At 41.7% G+C, this 23614-nt stretch overlaps 1 protein-coding gene across 1 annotated transcript in view; it reads right to left on the reverse strand.

The window, feature by feature from the left end:
* MYO5A (myosin VA (heavy chain 12, myoxin)) overlaps positions 1 to 23614 on the reverse strand; it is a gene marked incomplete at its 5' end in the record, with an annotated part of 79204 nt that overhangs the window by 27815 nt on the left and 27775 nt on the right. The window contains 14 exons of the mRNA XM_010011974.1: positions 3304 to 3460; positions 4465 to 4676; positions 6115 to 6223; positions 6319 to 6405; positions 7051 to 7148; positions 9095 to 9256; positions 11377 to 11379; positions 12755 to 12838; positions 14986 to 15111; positions 15899 to 16039; positions 18556 to 18637; positions 19189 to 19454; positions 21784 to 21890; positions 22360 to 22467. Coding sequence (XP_010010276.1) covers positions 3304 to 3460; positions 4465 to 4676; positions 6115 to 6223; positions 6319 to 6405; positions 7051 to 7148; positions 9095 to 9256; positions 11377 to 11379; positions 12755 to 12838; positions 14986 to 15111; positions 15899 to 16039; positions 18556 to 18637; positions 19189 to 19454; positions 21784 to 21890; positions 22360 to 22467 — 1742 coding nt within the window. The remainder of the gene's footprint in view (positions 1 to 3303; positions 3461 to 4464; positions 4677 to 6114; positions 6224 to 6318; positions 6406 to 7050; positions 7149 to 9094; positions 9257 to 11376; positions 11380 to 12754; positions 12839 to 14985; positions 15112 to 15898; positions 16040 to 18555; positions 18638 to 19188; positions 19455 to 21783; positions 21891 to 22359; positions 22468 to 23614) is intronic.

Below are 23614 nucleotides of genomic sequence, written 5' to 3' on the forward strand. Positions count from 1 at the left end.
AAAGGAACCAGAAGGAAAAACATGGAAAGAAAGAACTGAAGAACCAGGCATTCCTTTGTGTTGATGTCAGACCCAAGCTAATTACAACAATATATGGTACCTGTTGGCAAGATTACAAATACAATCTTTTCTTTGTTTTACTGCACATTTTATCTTGAAACATCTTAGAATTATTGACGTAGGCAATGTAGGATTCAACAGTTTAAAACTACCCCACTTGATAACGCAGTGCAGCTAGCACATGCTAGAACCCAGAGTAAATTGTAGCAACTGTTAAAACAGCAGCCACAGTCCAGCTGCCAGCTAACTGAACTACAAGTTCCAGTCAGTTTTCCCTTTTTCTTTTCTTTCCTTTTTCTTTTTTTTTCTTTTCCCCTTTTTTGACACACCTTAGACTTGCCAGCAGGGAAAAATCTCCATTTATTCTACTCATAAAATTTATATTGTAATATTTCCAATTTATTTCATGGCAGAAATGTCAACAACAGCTTTGATGTGTTAAAATCCACCAAAAAAATAATAATTAAAAATATATATATGAAAAATAGCAAAGAATGGCAGCAACCTCCATCAATGTGTCAGCCAGAGACTTGCACAAGGAAGAGTCTACTACTTTCCTTTGGATCCGTCACCCACTGATTCAATAAGAGATCCCCCAGGTCTGAAGCACCTGAGTTCCAGCAGACCACAGCTATGCTCAGAGAGGCTGCCCAAACTCACAAAGCTTCTAGGACTTTAGAATTCACTTAATAAAAATTCTGCAAATTAAGCAGTGTATTCTAAAGAACCAAACTATTTAAGATTTTATATTACTTCTTGGATCTGATAGTCTAGAGATCATATGTAGCTCACATTCATACACTGATTTACCACAAAGCTGGTAGGACAAACTAGTAGGCTAACAACGATTTTATTTTCTTTTATACTTCTTAGAAAATGAACTGAAATGTGTTAGAAGCATTACATTTACAGAGCAATGAATTTAAAAGGTTCACTGGCAATGTGGCAAGATAATAAGACATACACACTTTCTCTCTTAGCCTTTACTTCCGAAGAAAAAGAGATTTGAAATACCAGCACTCAGTTAAACAGCATGCTGAGATAAGGAAATAACTCTCTCAAAAGTATAGCAAGGTCAAAAGCCTCGTGACAGCAAAGGACAAAAGTCCTTGTGACAGCATGTCATGCAGTTAGCACTCCTGCTTCCTTCTTACATGTTTCCTAGAATAGTCCTTCAGGTTACCCATGGGTGCCTGAGCAGCTCGAATACAACTAGCTTTCAACAACATTTTCACCCCAAGTTTGAAAGCAGCTAGTCCCATCAAATACCTCCATTGTGCAGGGCTGGTCCTCATCTGCCAGTGAGTTCTCACACCCATGGAATCCAGTGAGGAACCCCACCATGCCACAGTGAGAGGATCAGAAAAGTCACTTAATTTACCAGCTGTTTCCCAGGAAAGCTCATGTAAAAGCTATGGAGGAACTCAAGTCCTTGTTAAGCTGAGAAGCTCATCACAATGTCTTGGGCAGAAGCTTTCCCCAGGATGTGTGAAATAGATGATTCAACCATTTCAAATTCCTTGTATTAGCCACGTGAGTGCAACACATGACCTCCCCTCTAACAACAACAACAGGTACCTTTCACAATCCTGGCAAACAACATGTGTACCCTACATTACTTCCAGAGTCACAGCTCAGCCCAAGTGTGCTGTCATAGGGAAACCTTTCACTTGCTTGCAATCAAGCATGGACTTCAGAACAACCGTGTTTACCTTCCCACAGCACGCAGAGCCTGTGCTGCTCTCTCTGGCCACCCCTGTATCTCAGCTTTACTACAATTCCACCTTAGGAGGATGACGTATACACAGCACTGCACAGGTTCACTTGTCAGAACTTCACAGTTTACCACGGTGAACAACTCACTGCTCAAGGTGGACAATCCCTTGACAAGTCTGACCACCCCTTACAGGGACCCCTCCAGGAATCTACCATCTCCATTAGGAGCGAATATAACACTTATATAAAACTCTGTGCTACAGGACACATGGGGTGGGTATCACCCACGTGACTAACTTCAGGCGTACAGAATCATCTCCTACTTTCCTATAGATGGCTTTTAGTCCACCTACTGCTGTGACCCACGTCTCACTTTCTCACATCTGTCAGATCACCATTAAAAATGTATCTTGTATAATCTCACAACATAGAATATGGCTTGTAATAGTGAAAATGCAAAGAATACCAATAAAAAGGCAAATATATATCTGCACAAAAGAACAGCCAAGTCTTAGTACTTACAAATTCTTATCAGGGATCACTTGTTTTCAAACTTTTTGGTTAGTGTATGTTATAGTGCTGTAATTTAGACACATTCATAAATGACTCAGCAGACAAGTTTAATACAAATGAAAAATATACAGAAGCTTCAAATGTAAAAGAGAAACACGTGGAAACATTAGTTGGTTTTTGGTTATATTCCTTCAGTATCTACTTGCTTGGGAAAAAAAATAGAACTCTTCTGGCTAATTTTTCAGTGAAATACAGGCTGCCTTTTGAGCCTTGTTAAAACAATTAGCAGGCAAAAGTGCCATGAAACATATTGGCATTTTGTAGTTTAACCATTTGAATCATAATTTTGTTTCCAGCCCTGTAACCACTAATTTCTCGATTGAATTTTTACTTTTTATCAAGCATAATCAGAAAAATACTGTCGATATCACTAGGACAAGGGTTATATCGATTTCTTTCCCAAACAAAACCACAAATTAAAGGAACAAACAAACCCACAGCCATGCTTAAGTTTTAATCTCTTATTTTTGTGTGTATGTCTCTGCAGACATTAATCTCCTTCAGTATATTCCATCAGCTATTTCGGATCACTGAAGTTAGGGACGGAATAGGAATAGTGGTGCACCACATGTATATTGATGTGAGTTACACTGATTTGGACTCAGAGGCGCATTCATACAAGGCTATTTTCAGTATTTAAGTACCTCAACATTCTGTATAACAAATGAAAAAGTGAGAAGTGCTGTAAATCCCTGCTAGATTCTCCATTCACTGCACTGAAAGTCTATGTACATCTGTATTAGATGACAAGGTGAGTATCTCTAAAATGACAAGTTCACTGATTGCAGTACAGATCTTTCTCATGTGCAGGTGCTGTGATATTTTGTCTGTGCGTTATGCGGAACAGCAGGCACACAAACATTTCAGATTTCCAGGGGGGCAGCACAGCGCAGCTTCGTCCTGAAGGTACGTGGAGATAAAGCTAGAGTGAAGAAGCAAAACACGATTTCTTACCATTTGGTACTTGTTCCTGGCCATGTAACCTCTCAAGAGAGCCTGAAGAGCGATAGTAGCAGCTCGCATGCATTGGTATCTTTTGCGGACCACATACATGCGCTGGAACTTCTGAATAGTGATGGCAGCCCGTGTTCTCCGCAGGAAATTGGCATAGCTAAGCAAGAAAAAGGTTACAAACATACAAACAACACCTGTAATTATCTCCAGTGCTTGAATGCTTTTTTTTTTTTTTTTTTTTTTTTTTTTTTTTACAACCTGTCACTTTACTCTCTTTCTCAAGAGCCACGTTTTCTACTTCCATTTCTTCCTAATGCTGTCAGTGATACAGCACGTTTACTTGCTATTCTACCACATGGCAGTACAAAAGAATAACAAATTAATAGAAACCTTGAAAGGTTTTACAGGGAAATGTTTTCACGTCCTCCAAGAACTGTGCTGTAGAACTGACAAGATAAACTCAGCTTAATTTCCCACCACCTTTTCTCCAGCTTTAAAGCTATTTCCACTATGCCACTTTCCAGATCTCCTCTCCTAACCTCAAACTGTAAGAAAATGTTTGCTTGCTCCTGGTCCTCTCACCAAGACAGTTACAAACCATCTTGACGGAAGCCTCTTTCTGAAGGTTGATTCTTATAGTCTTCATAACCACCTTGTCTTTGAACTATACCACCTGTATTCCTACCCTTTTCTCTGACCCATCCAAAGCCATTCCTCAGGATGGGTCAGATGCTGACTGATGCATCCAAACAAAGGATGCTGAGTGATATATCTCCCTTCACCACTGCACCCTAGATGAGGAATGGCTTCTCCAGCAGGGCAGACCCAACTGAGAGGGCACATGGAAACTGGGCAATAAGGACTCAGCCAAGAGTGCTGCTTTAACTCACCTGCAACAGATTTCCTAGTACTACTTGTACCTCTGCTCTCTCTAACGACACACTGTTCTAAGCATCATACAGTGAGAGCGCTACTGTCCTCTAAGGAAGACCTAAAGCAGGCAGGACAGACACATTCATATTCAATTTCCTTAACTTCTCTGGAAAACTGTTTCCTCTCAGCCAGTACAGGAAGGCAAGAACAAATGTATCACATTTAAATGTCCTACTTAAAGAGATCTGAATTGAGGCTAGAATGGGTTTTCCCACGAGCATTGCTTACCATCGTGCTTGGTACCCTCTGACATATCTCTGAATGGTGATGGCAGCCTTCCTCATACGCACGTACTTCTTGCGCATCAGCCAGCCTCGGATCGTCTTTTGGATGCGGATACAGGCAGCTCTCAACTTATCTGCCCTTATTTTTTCCAGATAGGCTACTTGACCAGCCCGGAAAAATATTTTTGTCTTACCAAACTGGTACTTATCCTTGTCCTATTTTCAGAGGTAAAAAGAGGATCAGTTACAGCATAAAGAGTTAGAGCATTAAAAAAGGCATGAAGGGCTAAATAAAGTACAGTTAGTAAAGAGCCAAATTATTTGTGTAATATTTCAAGTAAGCCTAGACTTAAATTAAGGAGAAGAGTATTTTCTCTGTATGATTCTGTTAATAAACTAATAAAATAAGGCCACAACTATGGCCTAAAGAAGTAACTGAGATTTTTGCCCACAAAGATTGTAAGAGATGTGGAAGGCTACAGGAGGTGATGAAAGAGCCCAGAAGACGAAAGCAATACAGGCAATGCACATGTGCAATTTCCTACTTAAGTAGTAGATGACACCTCTGAACGATCCGTCTTCAATCATATTACACAAACAAAATAGCTGGGGCCTACTGCACCAGGAGTAAGCCAGAACAAAGCATCTCGCTGCTGCTCAAACACAGCTGAGCTTGCAAAACTAAACCAGAAAGAGAATACTACTCTATCACTACAGGCTGTAGCACTCCTTGGAGGGAAAAACTGAGAATACACCAAAGTACAGTGAAAAAAATTCATTTTGTTGATTGATGTTAAAGGGAACAGCAGTCAAAGAGCTACAGCTTAGGACACACTTAACACTATACATTAACACTATAAATGCAGACACATGCAATATAACCAGAAGAGTTTAGTTAAGTCCACCCAGTTACACAGAATTAAAAAAGCTAGGTCCCAGCCTACCTGCACAGTATTTTTGTTTCCATAAACATCCTTACATTGGCACTGCACTCTGGTAAGGTAAGTGCTCTTGCTTTTGTATCTTCAGAAAACTTAGTCTATTTCTCTTCCTAACTGACACTTCTGACTAAATCTCAGTTAACCACGTTCTAGTGGGAACTGGCTGGAACTCTCTTTGGAACCTGCCTGGCCTCTGCTGTTCATCAGTCCTTAAGAAATCCCAAGAAACACATCAGTTCAGGCGCAACACCAATGGTGCGGATGGCATAGCCTGGGAATGTAGGCCTGCAACTAGAGGTAGGAGGCAAAGCAAGAAGCTGCTGAGGTAGGAGGACAGCCATGGTGCTAAGCCGGGAGACAATGTCACAAGGATGGAAGGAGTGAAAAAGGTTGACTTCAGCACAGGAGCAATGTGAAAGACACAAACACATACACAGACAGAAAAACCTCCACATTAGAGAACCTGCAGATAACTACACCTTACCTAAGGTGTGGTTAATGCATCTTGCCGTTAAGCAAGATAAGGCTCACCCTCAACCCACTCACACTTAAAAATCACTGTCTTCCTTTCCTTTGGTACACTGGGCAATTCTACAGTTCCTGTGCTAATAAAATGGTTCAGTATTGTGCAGAAGTACTAGAATAGTGTGGCTATGAGTGATGCTATCTTTACTCCTTCAGATTCCAGATGTTGACAGCACTAAGTCTAGTACCAGAATCAGCTTCTCCAGGACATTTTTACATGTCTGCTTTCGGTCACCAAGGACATCTCTCTGCTTCATCAGAACACGGTAACGGCTGAAGAACTCTTGGTACGTCCACCTGCCCCAAAACCAGAGACAGTGTCAGTCCCAACAATGAACAGCTCTCTTAAGAGAAACTGCAGCTAAAAGCAGTCTAAAAGGCAGCAAACACACCTGGATGGGAAACCAGCTGCACTGATTCGGATGGTCTCCAGGACACCACAAGCTCTCAGCTGCTGCACTGCCCTCTTTTCATCGAACCTATATAGGAATAAGAAGAGCCTGTGGGTGTGGGACTAGTTTTGCATTACAGGGACCTCCGGCCCTGCGCACACCCAGGACAGGAGTGGCAAAGCGGGGAGCAGAGGTGGGATATGATGGGTGGTTAACAAGTCTGGCCAGTGCTCCTGCAACTCAGCCACAACAGAGGACAGCCTGACTGCTGCAGGCTGCTCATCCTGGCCTGCTTCCCACTGGCCTGCCCAATAGCCATGGGAGTCTCTGTGTGCCTGGACTTCAAGCAGACTTTGGAGAAAAGCTCTAAGCAAGTTCATATACAAAAAAAGATAAGGACTAACACCCTGGAATCCGCAAAAGCAAACTCTGGCAAATAACTCAAGGAGTGCAAATTGCCAGTCACATTTTAAACAGCTAGCAATAAAAATGCTGTCATTTCTTCTCATATATCACCATAAACAACAACAAAAAAGCATCAGGAATTATTCCTCCATTAATCCCAAAACATCTCCTGCTGTAAGTACACATACACATGCACAAGTTCATAACAAGAGAAAGGAGACAGACCACCCTTGAGTGAGCAAGGTTTAGCAGAACCTGGATCATCTGAGGCCTTGGGAAAGTCCCTCCCCTGCACAGGTTGCATGACCCATACATGAACCAGCTTACGTGAACGGGAACTTGAAGTCATTGGGCTTAATACAGCGCACATAGTGTGGAGTTGTAGCGTTGAGGGTTTCCATCAGCAGGTGGAGAGAGTTTCGAAACTTTTTGAGAAAGGAAAAGGGAAAAATATCAGGGAATAGCCTCAATAAGCTCGATGTTTCAGATAACCCCAGGCTGCTGACCTAGGGATATTTGCTTATTCGTAATAATGCTTTTGGTAATAAACACCAGCCTGGTTTTGTTATGGCAATAGATTTTCATTTCAGATATCATCTCTGGGTGAATTATCTTACAGTAAGGCTTCTAAATGCTTCTAAAGGCTTTACAGCATGTGATACATTACAAAAGCATGGGATAGACAAGGTTATTTTCAGCTTCTGACTGTCTCTAATCTACCCTAATCTTTGCCTAATACATCTCTTCATGACTAAACCTCATGGCATATTACTAAATAGCCATTTAACTGTAAATATATTGTAAAAAGAGTAGTAAAAAAAAAAAAGTATCAGTTTCTTCAGCTCCACTGATACCATTGTCAGTCCTACTGAAGAAAACCCTGGAAGTCCAATATCTGAGAGTTTTAGGAGCTTTACTTTACAGAAATATCATGACATCTAACATACTGCAGTATATCCTTCTAACCACAGGATAGCCTATTAAAGAAAGCATATCTTAGACATTTTAAACATCTTGGTATGGATTTCCTTCTTTCTGCTGAACTCATGATTCTAAGTGAACCTCTATTTTTACACCGGATATGATAAAAATCACTTCTGTATTAGCTTTCCTTAAAATTTATTATTCAATTAATGTGGTTGGTTGATAGGAGTAGCACGAGAGCACCCCTAACGCTTCAACTCATAGTTCCAGACCAACAACAAAACTGTTAGGCCTCTACCAGCTTCAAGATACTGTCTGTTTGCAAAATCAGAAATTAAAGATAACTGGGCAAGGGTTCTCTTGAATGAACTGTGGAAGACTGGAATTTGCAGCCTGTACCACAAACACATGCCGGGCAGACTGGCATTCTGTATAGCTGCATAAATAACTATTCCTATTCCCACCCATAGTTTGATATAGTTTGCTTGGGGAAGGTTATGGAGAAATTACAAATATCCAAATCAAACATTCTCTGAATTCCCTGATTCTCACTCAGCAATGTGACTAGCTCATGACACTGCACAGACACTGTGCTAACATCTTCGTTAGGGGATCAACAACCATTCAAAGCAGCCGACAAAACCCAGGCATTTTTGGTGACTTTATCAGAACTCTTAGCACTTAAGAGATGCGGCTGGTTCATCCTCAATAATTGGCAGGAGACCTTTGATACAAAGAACTTATGGTCCCCGAGAGCTAATTTATATTTCAGGCTGTCCTATAGTAAGATAGAAAGAGTTATCCACGCAGATCTGAAAGCCCCAGGCAAAAGAAGAATGCCACCACTCACTAGCAAATGGTGCAGGCTGGCAAGTAGATAAAAAATGAGCACTAGGCTGTCAAAAAAGTTCCCCTTGGCTCCTATGTACAGTCCGAGGGACAATCTGTCATAGATAAAGCACTGACTGGGGACATAATCATCTTGAGAAAGCATCTGTTAAATCTGTTGAGTGGAAAGCACTGATCTGCATGCTTTTAATAGAATTCTGGGACATATAGATAGATATTTTATTTTAGCCCATTGATAACTAGAACCAAGTTGTCTGGGGACTGAACTCCCACTTCTGATTTGAGTCAGGCAATGTGGCACATGATCAAAAGGACCCAGTATAAGAATTTCAAAGCTTCTCAGCATCCAGCATGTTAAATCTATTTTGAAAAACATGAGTGTTGGTTTTGGCACCGCAGTAAGAACTGAGAACCTTGACACTGTGGCCCAAAATGTGTTACCAATTAGAGTTACTTGCTCCAATCTGTCAGTCATAATCAGCTGCACTTGTCTCAAAATCACAAGGTATCCCAAGAAGCACCAGCACACCCTGAGATGTAAGAGACAGAAGGAGGTAGAGGGAGAGATTATCTAATAAAGCTGCATCTTCAAACTCACCTGATGTCCCACAGTTTTTTTATGCTCCTTGCTGGCTTGACCTGGCCTGGCCTTGGCTGGTTTGACAGGCGTTCGAGTCAAGGGCACGCGCCCTGAAGGGGTTGCTGATGTGGGACTGATGGCCTTCTCCTCATCCTGGAACAACTCTGGCAGCAGCTTGAACTGGTATAAGAGCAGAAAAAATACAGAGGGTAAAAATCCAGAAAGTGATTGTACCTGTTTGTGCTTAAGGTAGTTAGAATTCAGCCTGTTCTCATAAGCACTGGGTTTCTGTTGAACTCCACATGGGGAAATATGCGAAAAAGCATCCAAGCTAGTAGTATAGTGAGTGGGCCACGATTTAACACTAAAAATTTTGTGGATTTGATCAGTGAGTCTCCTTCTGAAGATAAAATTCTCATTTAAGTTTTTTCCACAGAGCCAGCAATAGTTTCCAAGTGAAACTGTTAGATACTGACAGCAGCTTCATAAGTACCAACTGCAATTATATATGGCTGCTTTGATCTAAGAAGGAAACAACAGGGTCCTCTTATATTTTGGTGGTGCTTCAGACTCCTTTGTGTTAGAGAAATATCTAGGACACTGAATAACGCAGCAGGCAACAAAGAGTATTCCTGCTTTATCACTCTAAATTGAAATCATCAACTTAAAAGAGGAACCATCAACTAAAAAAAAACCCACTAGCCAAATTTATCTGACTGAAGATCTACTCTCAGGCTATTGGGAGTGGAAGAAAAACCTGAAACATCTTTCCAAATATCACACAGGGCTTCCAGTTCCCTTTCTTTAATTGCTACAAAATACACCCATATATAATAGCTGCTTTGAAGTAGCTTGTAACTAAAAATAACACCACCAGATCCTTCTACTGAAAACGATAGCACATCAGAAGCATTGTAAGAGTAAGAAAATCTGAACTTCTCTACCTGTCAATGAATAATCTTTTATCTAGCATCTGTGCATTTTCTCCCGAGATAGGAGCATTCAATTTTCAGAACTAGAAAGTGTTTGGGCTAAGTACAACCTAAAAAAATAAAAAAATTGGTTTTGCCTTATAGAACTTGGTGAGCATGCACAATATTCCATGAAACATGCTGCGCAACAAAACGGTGCTTGTGCTCTGCGGTTGCACCAGATGGGCTAGCAGAAGGCATCAAACGTTCCTCAGTAGCATTCAGCACAGCACTCCAGCATAATATAATGACTATGAATGCTGCAAAGGTATCCTGAATTCCTGGACTAAAAAAACAAAGGCAGTTTTGCACCTTAGCTTTATGTCACCTGAGTGTGCCAGATTAGGAGCACGATCACCTTAGGTGACCTCTGTAGCTGGTGGAGGAATGACATTTCCAGAGGGTGATTTAGCCTGTCTCCTTCCACTCACTCATCAGAGTTCAGGATGATCAGGCCACTGCCACCTCATTGAGCTGCCCGTGGTCAGATGGAGTGAGTCAATACGCACAGGCATCTGAGCTACAGAGCCAAGTCTTTTCATCCCATGAAAAAAACTTATTTGAATGCAATATGCTTCGTTGGAAACTCCTGATGCTCTCGCACACCAGGGATGAGGGTGGGAAGTGCATCCCCAGTGTCTCGACTGCAGATGGATGAGCTCTTCTAAGCTATCAGTACCTAAGTCTCATACCCTCTTTTCAGCCCTGTCTGTAAAAATGGGCAAATGCATTTCAAAGGCCCCATTTTCATAGACACTGCCCCAGCTACTGTGTGCAGAAGAAAGGAGCAATGCATCGCCTTCACCTTCTGCAGCAGAGGTCAATGGGAGAGCATTGCTGAGTTCTTCCAGACTATGGGGGCATTCATGTTTTCATTTGGTTTTGGCTTTCAGTATTTTATCAATTTTCTTTTCTTTGCAGAACACTGGGAGTGTTCAAAGAGAGGGAAAACACTGATCAAAGGGCAGATAATTCACATGGTACAAACGAAACAAGCAAGCATTTTTTCCCTGTATTTTTCCCCAACAACTGAACAGACATGCTGCTAACAATCTTACAGATATTTCTTTCAATATGGAGCCATAACAGAAGATTTTAACATGCCAGTAGCAAGCTGTATTCCTTTCATGATACATGCACGGAAACCAAACTAGTTCAAAGAGGTCCTCTAGGTGGATTTATAGAGAAGGCCAAAATAAATAGCTAAACACTACAGTGCTTGCCAAGAGCAGTGTGTGTCATGCACTTTGGAGAGGAAAGAAGCATTCGAGCTGTATGTGAAAGTGGGCATGGGCAAGATGACAGATGATGCATTTAATTTAGAATTACCTTCTGTTGAAAGTGCACAGCAAACCCAGAAAACAGCGACAACAAAAAGAAATAAAAGTCAGAAATGCAGTTCCACTAGACCTACTAATCAAGAGGGCCTGCTGGAAAATAAAAATGAAACATTCTTCTTTTGAAAACCTATTTTCTTCACAGTTCTTTTTTTTTCCTAAAGCTAGTTTTGGTAAAATTTACCACTGGGGAAAACCATGTTGTTTCTTAGTGTTTAGACTGAACTGACCCAGCCTACGGAGCCTGCTCGAGCTGTTGCCATGCTCTTGTGGTAGTTATGTCCCCATTGTGTCTTACTCACTGCCTACATGCCCAGAGCATGGAGCTACACGGGTGGCTGGTCCCTGCCAGCACTGCAAGGATACCACTTGCCTCCCCCACCACAGCAACTGACTGCACTCAAACCACAACACCACTTCTCTCCATGGAAAGTCTGATGTGGTTTTTTCATTATGTTTTAATCATTCAGCTTCATATATCTGCTCATAATAGAAACAGAAGAGAAAAATGTTGGTTTTCCTGATAGAACAGCATGATTTTAAAAAGACTGTCCTCAATACCCAGCTTCCCAGGCCATTAGAGCTAGCAAATTCCCAACAGCCACCACAGTACAATGTTGAGTTAATTGCCTTCACATTTCATAAGAGCACAACCAGCATTCTGCCATTAAAAAAAGCAGACAACACTACTGAAAGCCTGATCTGTAACACTGCTTCATGCAGTATTTTTCAATTCAGATGTTATCTTCCTTTCATAGATATTAAGAAGGCAAGACTCCACAAATTCTGGTTTGTGTCCTTAGGGTCTATACATTTCATTCCTTTCTCATTTTGCTTCTGCAACAGAACTTGTTTCTCCTCCAGAAATTTTCTGCTCAATTGTCAGGCCATAAATAAGGAGCTTCCGTCTTCAGATTACAAAATTAAGGGCTTAACTGTTAAGCCTTCTTATACTATACTATTAGTCCTTGATGCCTTTACAGAAAATATAGCAAAGTTTTGTGAAAAGTAAAAACACACCCAAAACACCAAAATCACAACCACCAAAATCCACTTCCCCCCCCCGAAAATAAAACCCAAACCACCAACCCCCTTTGCCCCCACCCAAACAAAAAAAACCCCAAACCAAACAAAAAAACCCCCTCAAACAGTGAAAACAGTAGCTAAATACAGACTGATCTTACATGGAGAAAATTAAGCTACAGGACTTTCTAAATTCATACAGATAGCCAAGTAAAACAAACTATGTTCAATTTCAGCTGATCTGATACCACGGGAGAAAGACTTGCTAGGTTTATAAGAAATATTATATGAGCATTAATTCAAGGATTCATAACTGCAGAAGAAGGAAAAAAAATCCTTATACTAACCTTACTTGATTTTAGGACCTTAATTTGTTCTTCATAAACTGTGTCTTTATTCTTTTCCAAAAAGCCTTCACATTGATATTCCACCTGAAACCCATCATTTTACAAAACAAGTAAGTATTAGAAGTATTTAATAAGAATATTTTGCATGGAATACAACATTCACATTTAAAAAAGATAATTCTTGTGGCTGTTGTAAATATCAGCTCCCAAGTGCATCTTTGTTAAATATAGATTTTCTTCAAGGAGAGTGCTTTCCAGTAAAATGTAGAACATTAAAACATATAGAGATGAATACTGCTACTGCATTATACCAGATATATTTCACTGCTGAGAGATGCTTGTGGTAAGACAGCATGATTGAATGGTTACTGTAAAGGTGAGGAATCAAACTGTGTCTTGAGCATCTCCTTCACTGAAGTTATCAAGGCTGCAAAATTGTGTGAGATCCAGATGCAACTGAGAAAAAAGCATTTCATCTCGTTAGCTGAGAGGCAGCAAGTGGATCTGCCTGCAGCTTATTATGAAAATGCCTCATTCGTATTCAGAAAGACTATTTTTACCAGAAGCAATAAAAAGCCTGAGTGTTGTGACACTAGGTAACAATCCTCTATCACAAGGCCATGGAGTCTCCTGAACCAAAGAACAACCAGAGCTTCAGATAAACCCCTGGTATTTATTTCACTGTCCTAATTCAAGGCTGTACAGAAACCAAAAACTATTGTCAAAGGTATCTCAGAATTCTCTACTAATTAAGCATGCTAACCCTCATGAAGCATATCACACTCAGTCTTCAGTCTTGTATCAGCAGAAGTGCACACTATAAAATACATGAGCAGACCCTGATAGCAATTTTGTTCTTTCAGAGTGACAGACTGACAGCATCAGCAGCCCCTCTTTCAGTACAGCTATTTATCAGTGCCCACACAATATACCCCGAGGTGCAAAACATTTCACACAATTCCTGGGAGGCGGAAGGCAGCAGATCTCCCAGTCTCTCCACAGCTAAATCCCACTGTGAACATTTATGATTAATGTTCTCACTGTGGGAAATACTGCCACGAGAGGGCAGCAGAATCTGCCTTCTCCCAGAGAAGACAAAGTCAAGGCACAGAGGATACCAACCTGCCAGCTACAGCTTTCTTTTTCCTTCAAGATGTCTGTATGCATTCACGTAAGCACACAGAAAAAGCATAAAATGTTAGCACAGACAGTGCGTCAGAGCTTAGAGCTTAGTCAGTACCTGCTTGGAGCTACTTCTAGCTTTCCTTGGCCCTCACTGCTCAAACTAGGCACAGGAAAACCTTGTTTTTAAATACCAAAGTTTATCCTAATGAACAGTATATTAATTAAACCCTTCTTGTTCTCTCATCCACCAAATAAAAGAGAACTCATGAAAACAAACAGTTACAGACATGTTCTTGCTACTTTCATTAAGGTAACACTAGACGCAACAAGAACAGGACCCCTCTCCTATGCATAAACTCCAGAACCTGGGAAAAATCAAGGGTTGGCCAATAAAGGCTTCCAAACCCCCATGTCACCATGTAGAGACCTACTGATAAGAATCCGTGAGTTTTCCAAACTTTCTTCGACAAAGCTGATAATATTCTGAGGCAGCTTCTTTGTTTATGAGGACAATTAAACAGGATTTCAAATCATACGTTAAACTCAGGAGTTGCTCAGTCTGATGGTGCCCTGTGGGAGTTATGCATGCATGCACTCCACTGAGGTACCCCTCACCTGGCTTCCTAGAAGTAGCTGTTCACTGACCAGCAGAGGCGAGGGTGGGAGCAGCACATGATGCCCCAGCGATAAGCGTTTTAGCCTCTTTCCTGGTTGCACATTAAAATGGAAGCAAACCCATGTAATTCTGTTGTTTTTTAGCTAAAACTACAGTGAGATATATATAGAAACACACAAATGCTTTGTGTATTTCTATAGCGTAACTGGAATGGATGCAATTATGCTGTGAATTGCAAATACCCCAAGCTGTCATGTTTTGAAAAAGGATGGTTAGTGGTTACAGCATGTGACAGGAGTCAGGAGCTCTTGTTTGTGTCCCTGGCTCTGCACAAGCTGCCAGGTCAAGTTTCTTCCTCTGATCGGGTGTACAGGCAGGCACACATTCTGCAAGAGGCTGAGTAGAACCAGGGATGCCGCTGCCCAGTTGCTGCCAGCAACAGCCACCCACCCCAGGATCCCCTCCCTTGCACCACTCAGCAAGTCCTCACCTTGTCAGCAAAGTGCTTGATGATAAAAGCCTTATTTGACAAACGTGGTTTTTCGAAGAGGGCACATTTATTCAAATGAGTATTGTACAGTTTTTGGGCCCAAGTGTCATCCGAGCCTTTCGGCATCTATGGAAGAGAATACACAGCCATTTAACATGCCTTGAAAACTTTTCAGTAGCAAAAGAAACTAAGAAAACGGGGGACAATGCTTTGTGGTTTGCTTTCAAACTCACAACTCCTCAGATTTCCAGCACTGCCATAGGCAAGGAAGCCAGTAACCAGCTATACACTTGCCTTTCTAACACTCTGGACTGGATGCAGCCAGCAGTTGGTGCAGCTGCTATGTGACACACACAACACTAAGAACGCTTCCAGTGTCACACCCCTGAAGGCAGGGATCCAAGAGGTATGTTGTACCTCACTGAGCAGCATCTCAGTGGGTCAGACCTTATCCACCACCAGTAGAGATTTCTTGTGATGCTCTGTGATATGCAAGAACCCCCAGCTAGGTTTCCACTGAAGTAGACACCACGTGCCATCCCCTATACATGGCTTAGCATAATTACAACTAAGATAAAAGACAAGAGACACTAAGCAAGAGGTGATTTGGAGAAATCTGACAGGAACAGAGTGCACTTGCTACACTTGCGAAAGGGAGAGTTGCCAGAGTGAAAACAAAGGTCGATCGGAGATCCAGATCCAGATACATGATGGAGAGGAGGGGGAAAAAAGAACCATGAGTAAAACCATTTTTTCTCCTTCTGTAATTGCCAATTCTGTTTGTTTGTTCTCCAAATCCTTCCAACAGCAGAGTGTCAAAATGATGACTGTATACAGATGACTTTTCCCTGTGAGGCCCCAGAAGCAGGACAGCTGATGACCTCTTTCTCTCTGATAGCCCTTGTACACACACCTTGCACTCCTCATCCAACAGATCCAGAATTCCCATTTTGGCCTCTATGAGGTTGATGCAAGGCTGATTGTCGTAGAAATCAATCAAGGTCCATGGTATTTGTTCCTTCATATATTCTTCTTGTTCTAGCTTAAAGACATGCTACAGGGCGAAAAGAAAACAGTTTTCAGTGAAATAAAATGCAGAATAAATATATCGAACTCTCACTTGAATTCATCTTGACACATTAATCCAGGCTGTCAAGTGACACACTGGTCCAACTGAATAAACCCTTTAACAAGTAAGCGTATGAAAAATAAATTACCCTTTTTTCCTGACCTAAAAACAACAGACTAAATTAAAGCACTCATCCATGTTGTCTGCAAATAAAGTCTATATTTTTCTTATCTTTTCACTGTACTGTCCCACAATTACTATAAACTTTTATTAAAAAAAAACCAAAAAACACAAAACAGCATAAAACCCAGAAAAAGCCTTTAAGTGCAGGAACTGCAGCTTATAAAGCAAGATGTGCTGTGCATTTCTGATTTCTGAAGTTATGAATATTGTTCTCTTTCGAGCAAAGCTTCTGCATTTCCTTGTGAAAGAAGAGACCTCCATTTTCTCTTAAATGGTTGGTGATTTTTTCCTAAGATGACACACTGCACTAAAATTTACTCTTCAGCAAAATCCTGCGAGAATGACTGTAGGAGTATTAGCACAAGAAATCCTTAAGCGAAATTTTGTGGAAGATTTATCTGGTGCAAAGATCAATAACAGTGTAGTTGTATATTTATTCAAAAATATTATCACAAAAACCTGCACGGCTTTAATGAAATGTGCGTAGATGAATTAAAACTTCAGCAAACATGAAGACAAGAAGATACCAAACAGGCAAACTGTGGTCTTAATAGCACAAGCACTCAAGCACTCTTTTTAAACACAAAAAGACTGCTGACTCCAGTTATTTTAAATGACATTTTACCTCCCATTTGAATTTTAAAGCACACTAACTGCTCTGGCAGGCAGAACAGAGCTCAAAGCATACCCCACCAAGCAGCGAAGAGCTGTGCTATGGGTTCAGGGGCCACCTCAAACACCAGTATTCATGGAGCCGGCCTCAGCTGCCCTGAGCTCAGCGCACAAGCCCACAAATGCCTCACAGACAGCAGAGAACTACCCTGACAAAGCGGTTTATCCCTTTTATTTCATTAGCTTAACACCATCCTTTCCAAAGCAGTGCTCCTTAACAGCGCCCGCGGGAGCCATTCCCACCCCGCCGCTTAATGGCTGTGTTACACGCCAAGTTAATTCCTGACTGGAAAGCCAATGGTAGTGTTTTGCTGGTGAATCAAACCCAACCCAAGTCCTGACAGAAAATGTAAAACCATTTCTTCCCTGTAAAGGAATTAGCAATTACATGGTGAAAAACGTCTTCAGACCCAATTTTCCTTATGGCTGTGTGTGGTGAGGCAGGGGAAGGGAGGCCAGTGAGGCTGCGGAGATGCTAGTGGTGGCTGGGCAGTCCCCGAGCAGCCTGCCCTCAGCTCGGCTCGGGCCACCCCAGGCAGCACTTGAAGTTTTACTACCTGCCACCAGACACGGGGCTTTGATTTACAGCAACTTCCACACCGTGTACCTGCACAGCAGCCCAACGGGTCTGTGTCAACTGCCACTGGGTTTGGTAGCTTGGTGGGGAATCAACACAAAAGCCCTGTTGCCCTGTCCTTCATGAGACACGTGCAACAGTGTGAGAAGGAAGGGAAGATGGGGACAACGATCTTCACTGAAGAAGCAAACCTTACAATTCATACAGTGACTAGATTTTTGCCATAGAGCTCAGAAAACTCCAAGATACCTTGCACTTAGCAGCTATGACATCCTGCTTACTGAACTGAAGCCAGCCATGGCATAGTGTGGAGAGGGCACACTGGGGCTGGAAAACCCAGACCCTGCTCCAGCATCAAGCTTACTCCCCGACACACATCCCTGACACTGGGATGAATAACAGCATGAGGGAATCCGGTCCTACGAGCACACACTGCCAAAGAAGTACACTCATAAAGACAGTTCCAAGCTACTCCAGCACTGCAGCACAGCCTAGCAACAGACCTGACATAAATAACTTGCCTCATCATTATGCAGGTAAGATATATAATTACAAACGTCACTAGGGCTGAGGAGAGAGAATGAATCGTGATCTCTCTGGAGGAGGGGAAGAGGCGCCTCTTGCACACGTCAGTCGTCAACTCGTGGCTGAAAACCCTCAAAAAATAACTCCAGGAGAGGCAGCACAAGTGGCAGATTTCCAGCCACGGAGCCCTGCTCTCTGCTGCCTGTGCACCGGCTCTTGCTGGAGGTGACAGAGACACAGCTAACTCCAACTTCATCCACACGGTGCTCTCATTGATAGGCAATCTCGGGGTCTTAATTGCCAAGCACTGCTTGTGTCTTATAATTGTTAGTGTGATTGGAATTTCAAATAGTCCCAGAGCAGCAGTTAGTCATAAAATCTATTTCTAGGAGATAGTCGATCTCTCCCCATCCCCCAAAGCCCATGGCCAGGACAGCTGGTTAATAGACTGAAGGAATTCATTGTAACCACTGGGGACCCAATTAGCAGAATGGGCTTGGGTGAGGGGAAAGGGAAGAGGAAATGCCAATCACTTCCTACTTACCATATTGAACTGCTGCTGCAGTTTTTCATTGGCATAGTTGATACAGAACTGTTCAAAGCTGTTGATTTCGAATGTCTCAAATCTAAAATATGCAGATACTCAAAATTACTAGTGCAGTGAAAAAGGCAAATTAAATGACCACATAATTTTAAATTCCCTCCCTCTAGTCGAATTCACTGCATTATACCAGGCACAAACTACAATCAAGCTACAAGCACACAGGGAAATGGCAAACTGCAGTACATGGGCAACTCTTTAGGCAGGGACGAGGAATGCAGGGAAGGGACTGATGCTCCTGAAGAGCATGCTAGTTATCTTTGTCCTCTCTAGAAGTGCCACCTGGAGGAACCAGGAGATGACTATTTTCTTGTAACCTTCCCCAGTGCAATACATAAAGGAACTACCAACAGCAAAAATCTGAAATCTCACTATAAATGTCAAATCTGAAAGCCAAGACAAAGATCTTCGTTAGCATGTCAAAACTAAACACCTACTTCCTTCAGCTGGAACAGGCAGCTGCTAAGGGTTTGGGGTTTTTTGTGTAATCCACACAACACCTCATGATAAAGACAAAGATATTTTCCAGTAAGATAATTATGTAAAAGATGTCATACCACTGACAGAAACACTCACCCATAAATGTCCAACACTCCAATGAAAGAATGCTGTTTTACAGTAGCATGAAGGGCTTTGTTCACGTGATCTACAATCCAGTTAAAGAGATTAGCATAGATATGTTTGGCAAGTGCATCTCTGGCGTTGATGGCATGAAGCTTAGAAATTGGCTTGATGTAGGTTTCAGTGGCAGTTGAGAGCTTCCTATGGCAAAGCCAGTGGGCCATCTCTTCATACTCCACACCCATGAGGTCGCAGAAGATGGTGAGGGGTTCATGCTTGGGCTAACAAGAACAAACTCGTTAGGTCTTGAAGCAGTATTACCAATAACACGCATGCAATCAGAACTGCCTGCAGTGATCCAACAATAAGCAGCAACAGCAGCAAGCTTTCTACTCACTCACCACATTCACATCACTGCAGTAAATTACTGAATCACAGTTTCCCCAAAGCATTTTACTATAATTGTGTTCACCAAAAAGCCCCACACAGGGAACCTCCAACCTTCGCAAACATGAACCACCCAGTTTCACAGGGATGGCCTTCGTATTTTGAACTCTCATAACGGTCTCAGTTTTGAGTGAAGAAGCTAGAGAAATGCAGAGAACATCAGCTGTGTGCTGGGGACAGACTGGACTACAGCTCCTGAGTGGTGCTCTCATCTGCTCATATACATTCATGGCAGGGAAGGGAATGATGGGCAATAATGGTGCGTGACAGCCCAAGCCAAGATCAAAGAGGAGTAAGTGTGGGAGGACTTCAGTGCTCTGGTCTCAGTATTTAACACAGTATCTCCTCAGTGAATTCTGGTGACAAACATTAAGAGATTGGAGCACACAAATTATGTTTTCTAACTCTCAAATTGGACTGTACAAGTGGAAAATTGACCTCTGTTTAACAAGGCAAAATCATTTTGGCATTTACCACTCAATGACTTAAGATACTACACCTTGTGACTAACAGGCAAACCAATATCTAGAAAGCACGGAGGACAGACAGGCCCTTCCTCGTAAGGAACTCCCCTTGCACTACTTCCTCATCACGTTCATTTTGCACCCGGTGGTTCAACAGCACACTGACAAGCAGCATCTTGACAAAGACAGATTACAGGGGACTGTTACTACATGCCCAGTAGCTTCAGGGTACATCAGCTTTATCTTTCTGTTTCCATGTCCTGACTTCTCTGGGGCTTCTCCCAGTCCTTATAGCATACAGATCCCATGGCAGTGCTGTTACACCTCCAGAATCCAATTAACTGAACATGCTTTCTTTCAGTTTAGCCATACCACTTGAACTGACTCAGAAAACAATAAGGTAATAAGAATAACGAACACCACACGAAAGAGTGCCACATCAGGGCTACTCAAGCTGGCATTAAACAGATTAATTCACACAGCATTATGTGGAGCCCTTTGCTGAGCTCCCTGAAGCACCACGCCAGCATTTCCCAGGCAGACCAGTCTGCATGGTGACAGAGCTCTGCAGTGACATGGCTATTGTCAGAGAACAGCTCAGCTCAGGTAGCAGATGTCACTGAGCAGACATTCACCGCCTCCTGCTAGGTGTTTACCACCTCAGGATAGGATTTCATAGGAATTTGCAGCTTTGTACTAGCTCATTCAGTGGGATTTCTGCATTGGAGATACCCATTACAACACAGGCTAGCTCATCTTGTCCTGGGGCTCATCAACTTTCTACTTGTGATCATTAAATGATGCTTTCTTTGTAGTGAAAACCTATTTAAGACACACCAAAGAGCCAGACTACTACTGAGGTTTCACAGCAGCCATCCGTTAGACCCCATGGACAGATGGTGTCAGACCAGGCACACTGAGCATCTGTGGCCTGATGTCTGTCTCAGCTCCAGAAACTGCTACTGCAGGCTCTTGAGAAAGCAACTAATCATAAGGAAAAAAGCCTAAAACTGTTGCTACTATTTAAGGAGACAAAAATACAAAGGTTGTGTAGTCCAGCAGTAGATATTCAAGGAAAGACAAAAGGAGAAACTTGTCACTTGTGAATCCAAGGAAGAGAGAAGTGACAAGATGGATGTTGTTTGCTTCTCATCTCCAGATCATGGCCTTCAGTAAGAAGACACTGAATGAGGAGGTTTTTTTCAGATCAGATTATGCAGTCCTCATTGCTGACCTCCACAAAGGTAAAAAAGGACAGGTAAACCACAACACTTAGATATACATGAATATATATCCTATGTATATCCCATGCTTATGTCTAGACATCTCAGAGGACTTTTTGAAACATCCTGCAAAGCATTTACTGTGGGCAGGAAATGTATTTCTGTAGGAATATAAAGATCTAGACAGTTGTCCAGGACTTCAAAGCTATCCTGTCTTTTCTAGGACAGATCAATCACAGTTTTGAAACAAAATTAAGGCCACCACTGCTGTAATACAGTGAGTACTGTCTAAAGCCTCTAAACTAAGAAGAGCTGAATCCATCTGCAAAAAGAACTGTGAAAATGATAACAAATTAGAAATAAACACACTGCTTGTGTTTTTGTATTGTGACTCTTTCAGAAGAGGTCCCTGCAAACAAGCAGAAGGCAGAACTGTCAGAATAGAAACTATACCCTTCAGCTCATCTACTACTCACAGGAATAGCGCAGCTGTCAGAATCCCGAGATGCAAACTCCACGTTGCCCAAGTGAAGGATGCCAGCAAGGATTCGAAAAATCCCCATCTGGTAGGAATCAGTAATGCCTGAAAAATGGAAGATTTTACCAAGAAGAGAAAACCAGTGACCACTGTTCTTTTTTCAGAGGCTTCAACATTGGACAGTACTGCCTGACTTCACTTCTATTAAAAACATTTTACAACCAGATACAAATGAAACCCCAAAACACCCTCCCACTCTCCTCCCCCAGCAAAAACCTGTTTAAATGAACTATTTCCTGTTTCAAAGTGCTTTGTCAGTGACCTCCAGTACTGTATATGCTACACCAAGGGAATCCAGTATTTATGTTCATGTAACGTGCGCTCCTCCTACACTACATATGTGATTCCATTGCAATTTAAATACCTTCTTAATGCAATAAAAGCATCTCTGTTCTGAAGTTTATCAAACTCTCCTGTTTTTAAATGCAACAGATTTTAACAAAATATAACAAACAATGTAGAAAACACTTGCTAGTACATGGGATTTGGGATATGACTGTGTTTTACAAATTACCTAGCAGAGTGCAGGCCTGCCTGGTGTTTACCATTTCCTTAGCATCATCGACACCATCAATCACAGGGCTTCCACCTTGTTTTGTATAATGAAAGTAATCTGCATTCCCTGTAAGAGAAAAAACAAATCTTTTACACACTCTGATGCAGAAATTCACAGCACATCTGTAAAGCTGTGTGATGATCCAGTTGCTCTTGGCAGAATCCATGATTTGAAATAAGTCATTATATTTTGCCTTCTGGCTCATAGGACTGACTTATTCTGACAAAGAATTTTTTCAATATTTAACAGTGTAAATAAGTATTCTTAAGCTACCTGGTTCCTACAATAAGGCCTCAAGCATATTCTCTACTTAACCTTGGTTCAGACTTCCACACCTGTGGAGCAATCATTTTGGAAGCAATTATTCTTCAAGTCTGAGGCAACCACCCCAGTGGTAGATGCAGAGTTGACAGCAGCACTGTGGAATTATGTGGCACATATTATTATGCTATTTTTACATCAGGGTATGTTAAAAACTATTTTGCCCATTTTCTTATTGTTTCTAATTTATGGTCTGGTTTAGTCATACGAGTATCTGTGATCCATTCTGACTGAGAAGTCGTGGTTGGAGAACTGAATGCTTTATACCACTCTGGGGAGAGCACTGGGCTTCACTGGGAGAGCAGTAGCTCTCCTGGTACTGTGTAAATTCCTATGGTTTCAGTGACCACGCTTCCAGCTGCAGTAACAAACTCCTTTTCTTCTGATCTGCTAAGGTTTCAAGAACGCTGAAAGAGGAGTCTGCTAAATGGCTTCTTTAGTTATAATTACATCAGTTCCTTTCTTTCTTGTGTCAACAGATGTGAATCCTAAATGTGCCAGGACGGAGCAGAAGAGCAGAGAAACACTTTAAAACCAGAGTGATATTTCAGTAATTAGCACTGACAGGCTGTGCAGTTTTCCCACATGAAACTAACTTTAAAAAATACACAAGAAACACTGAAATTTATACTGAATTTGAAAAATTATGAGGTGATTGCCTGGCCCAAGGTCATGATCACCCTTTACAAAGTACCAGTTCCTGTTAAATGAGAAACCTTTCCTTTATCAACATTGTCATTTCAAAAATGAAAAATTTCACTTATCAATTTTGTGATAACGTAATTGTTGGTAACAGCCCAAGTGAAAGAATGCAGATGCAAAATAAGCTTTTCAGGCGCTTGTAATAAAAATTTCCTAGTAGCTGGAGCCACGGAAAAATGGTTTTAAAGAA

This window comes from Nestor notabilis, unplaced genomic scaffold, assembly GCF_000696875.1.
Source record: "Nestor notabilis isolate BGI_N333 unplaced genomic scaffold, ASM69687v1 scaffold4823, whole genome shotgun sequence".
In the NCBI taxonomy this organism is placed as follows: Eukaryota; Metazoa; Chordata; class Aves; order Psittaciformes; family Psittacidae; genus Nestor; species Nestor notabilis.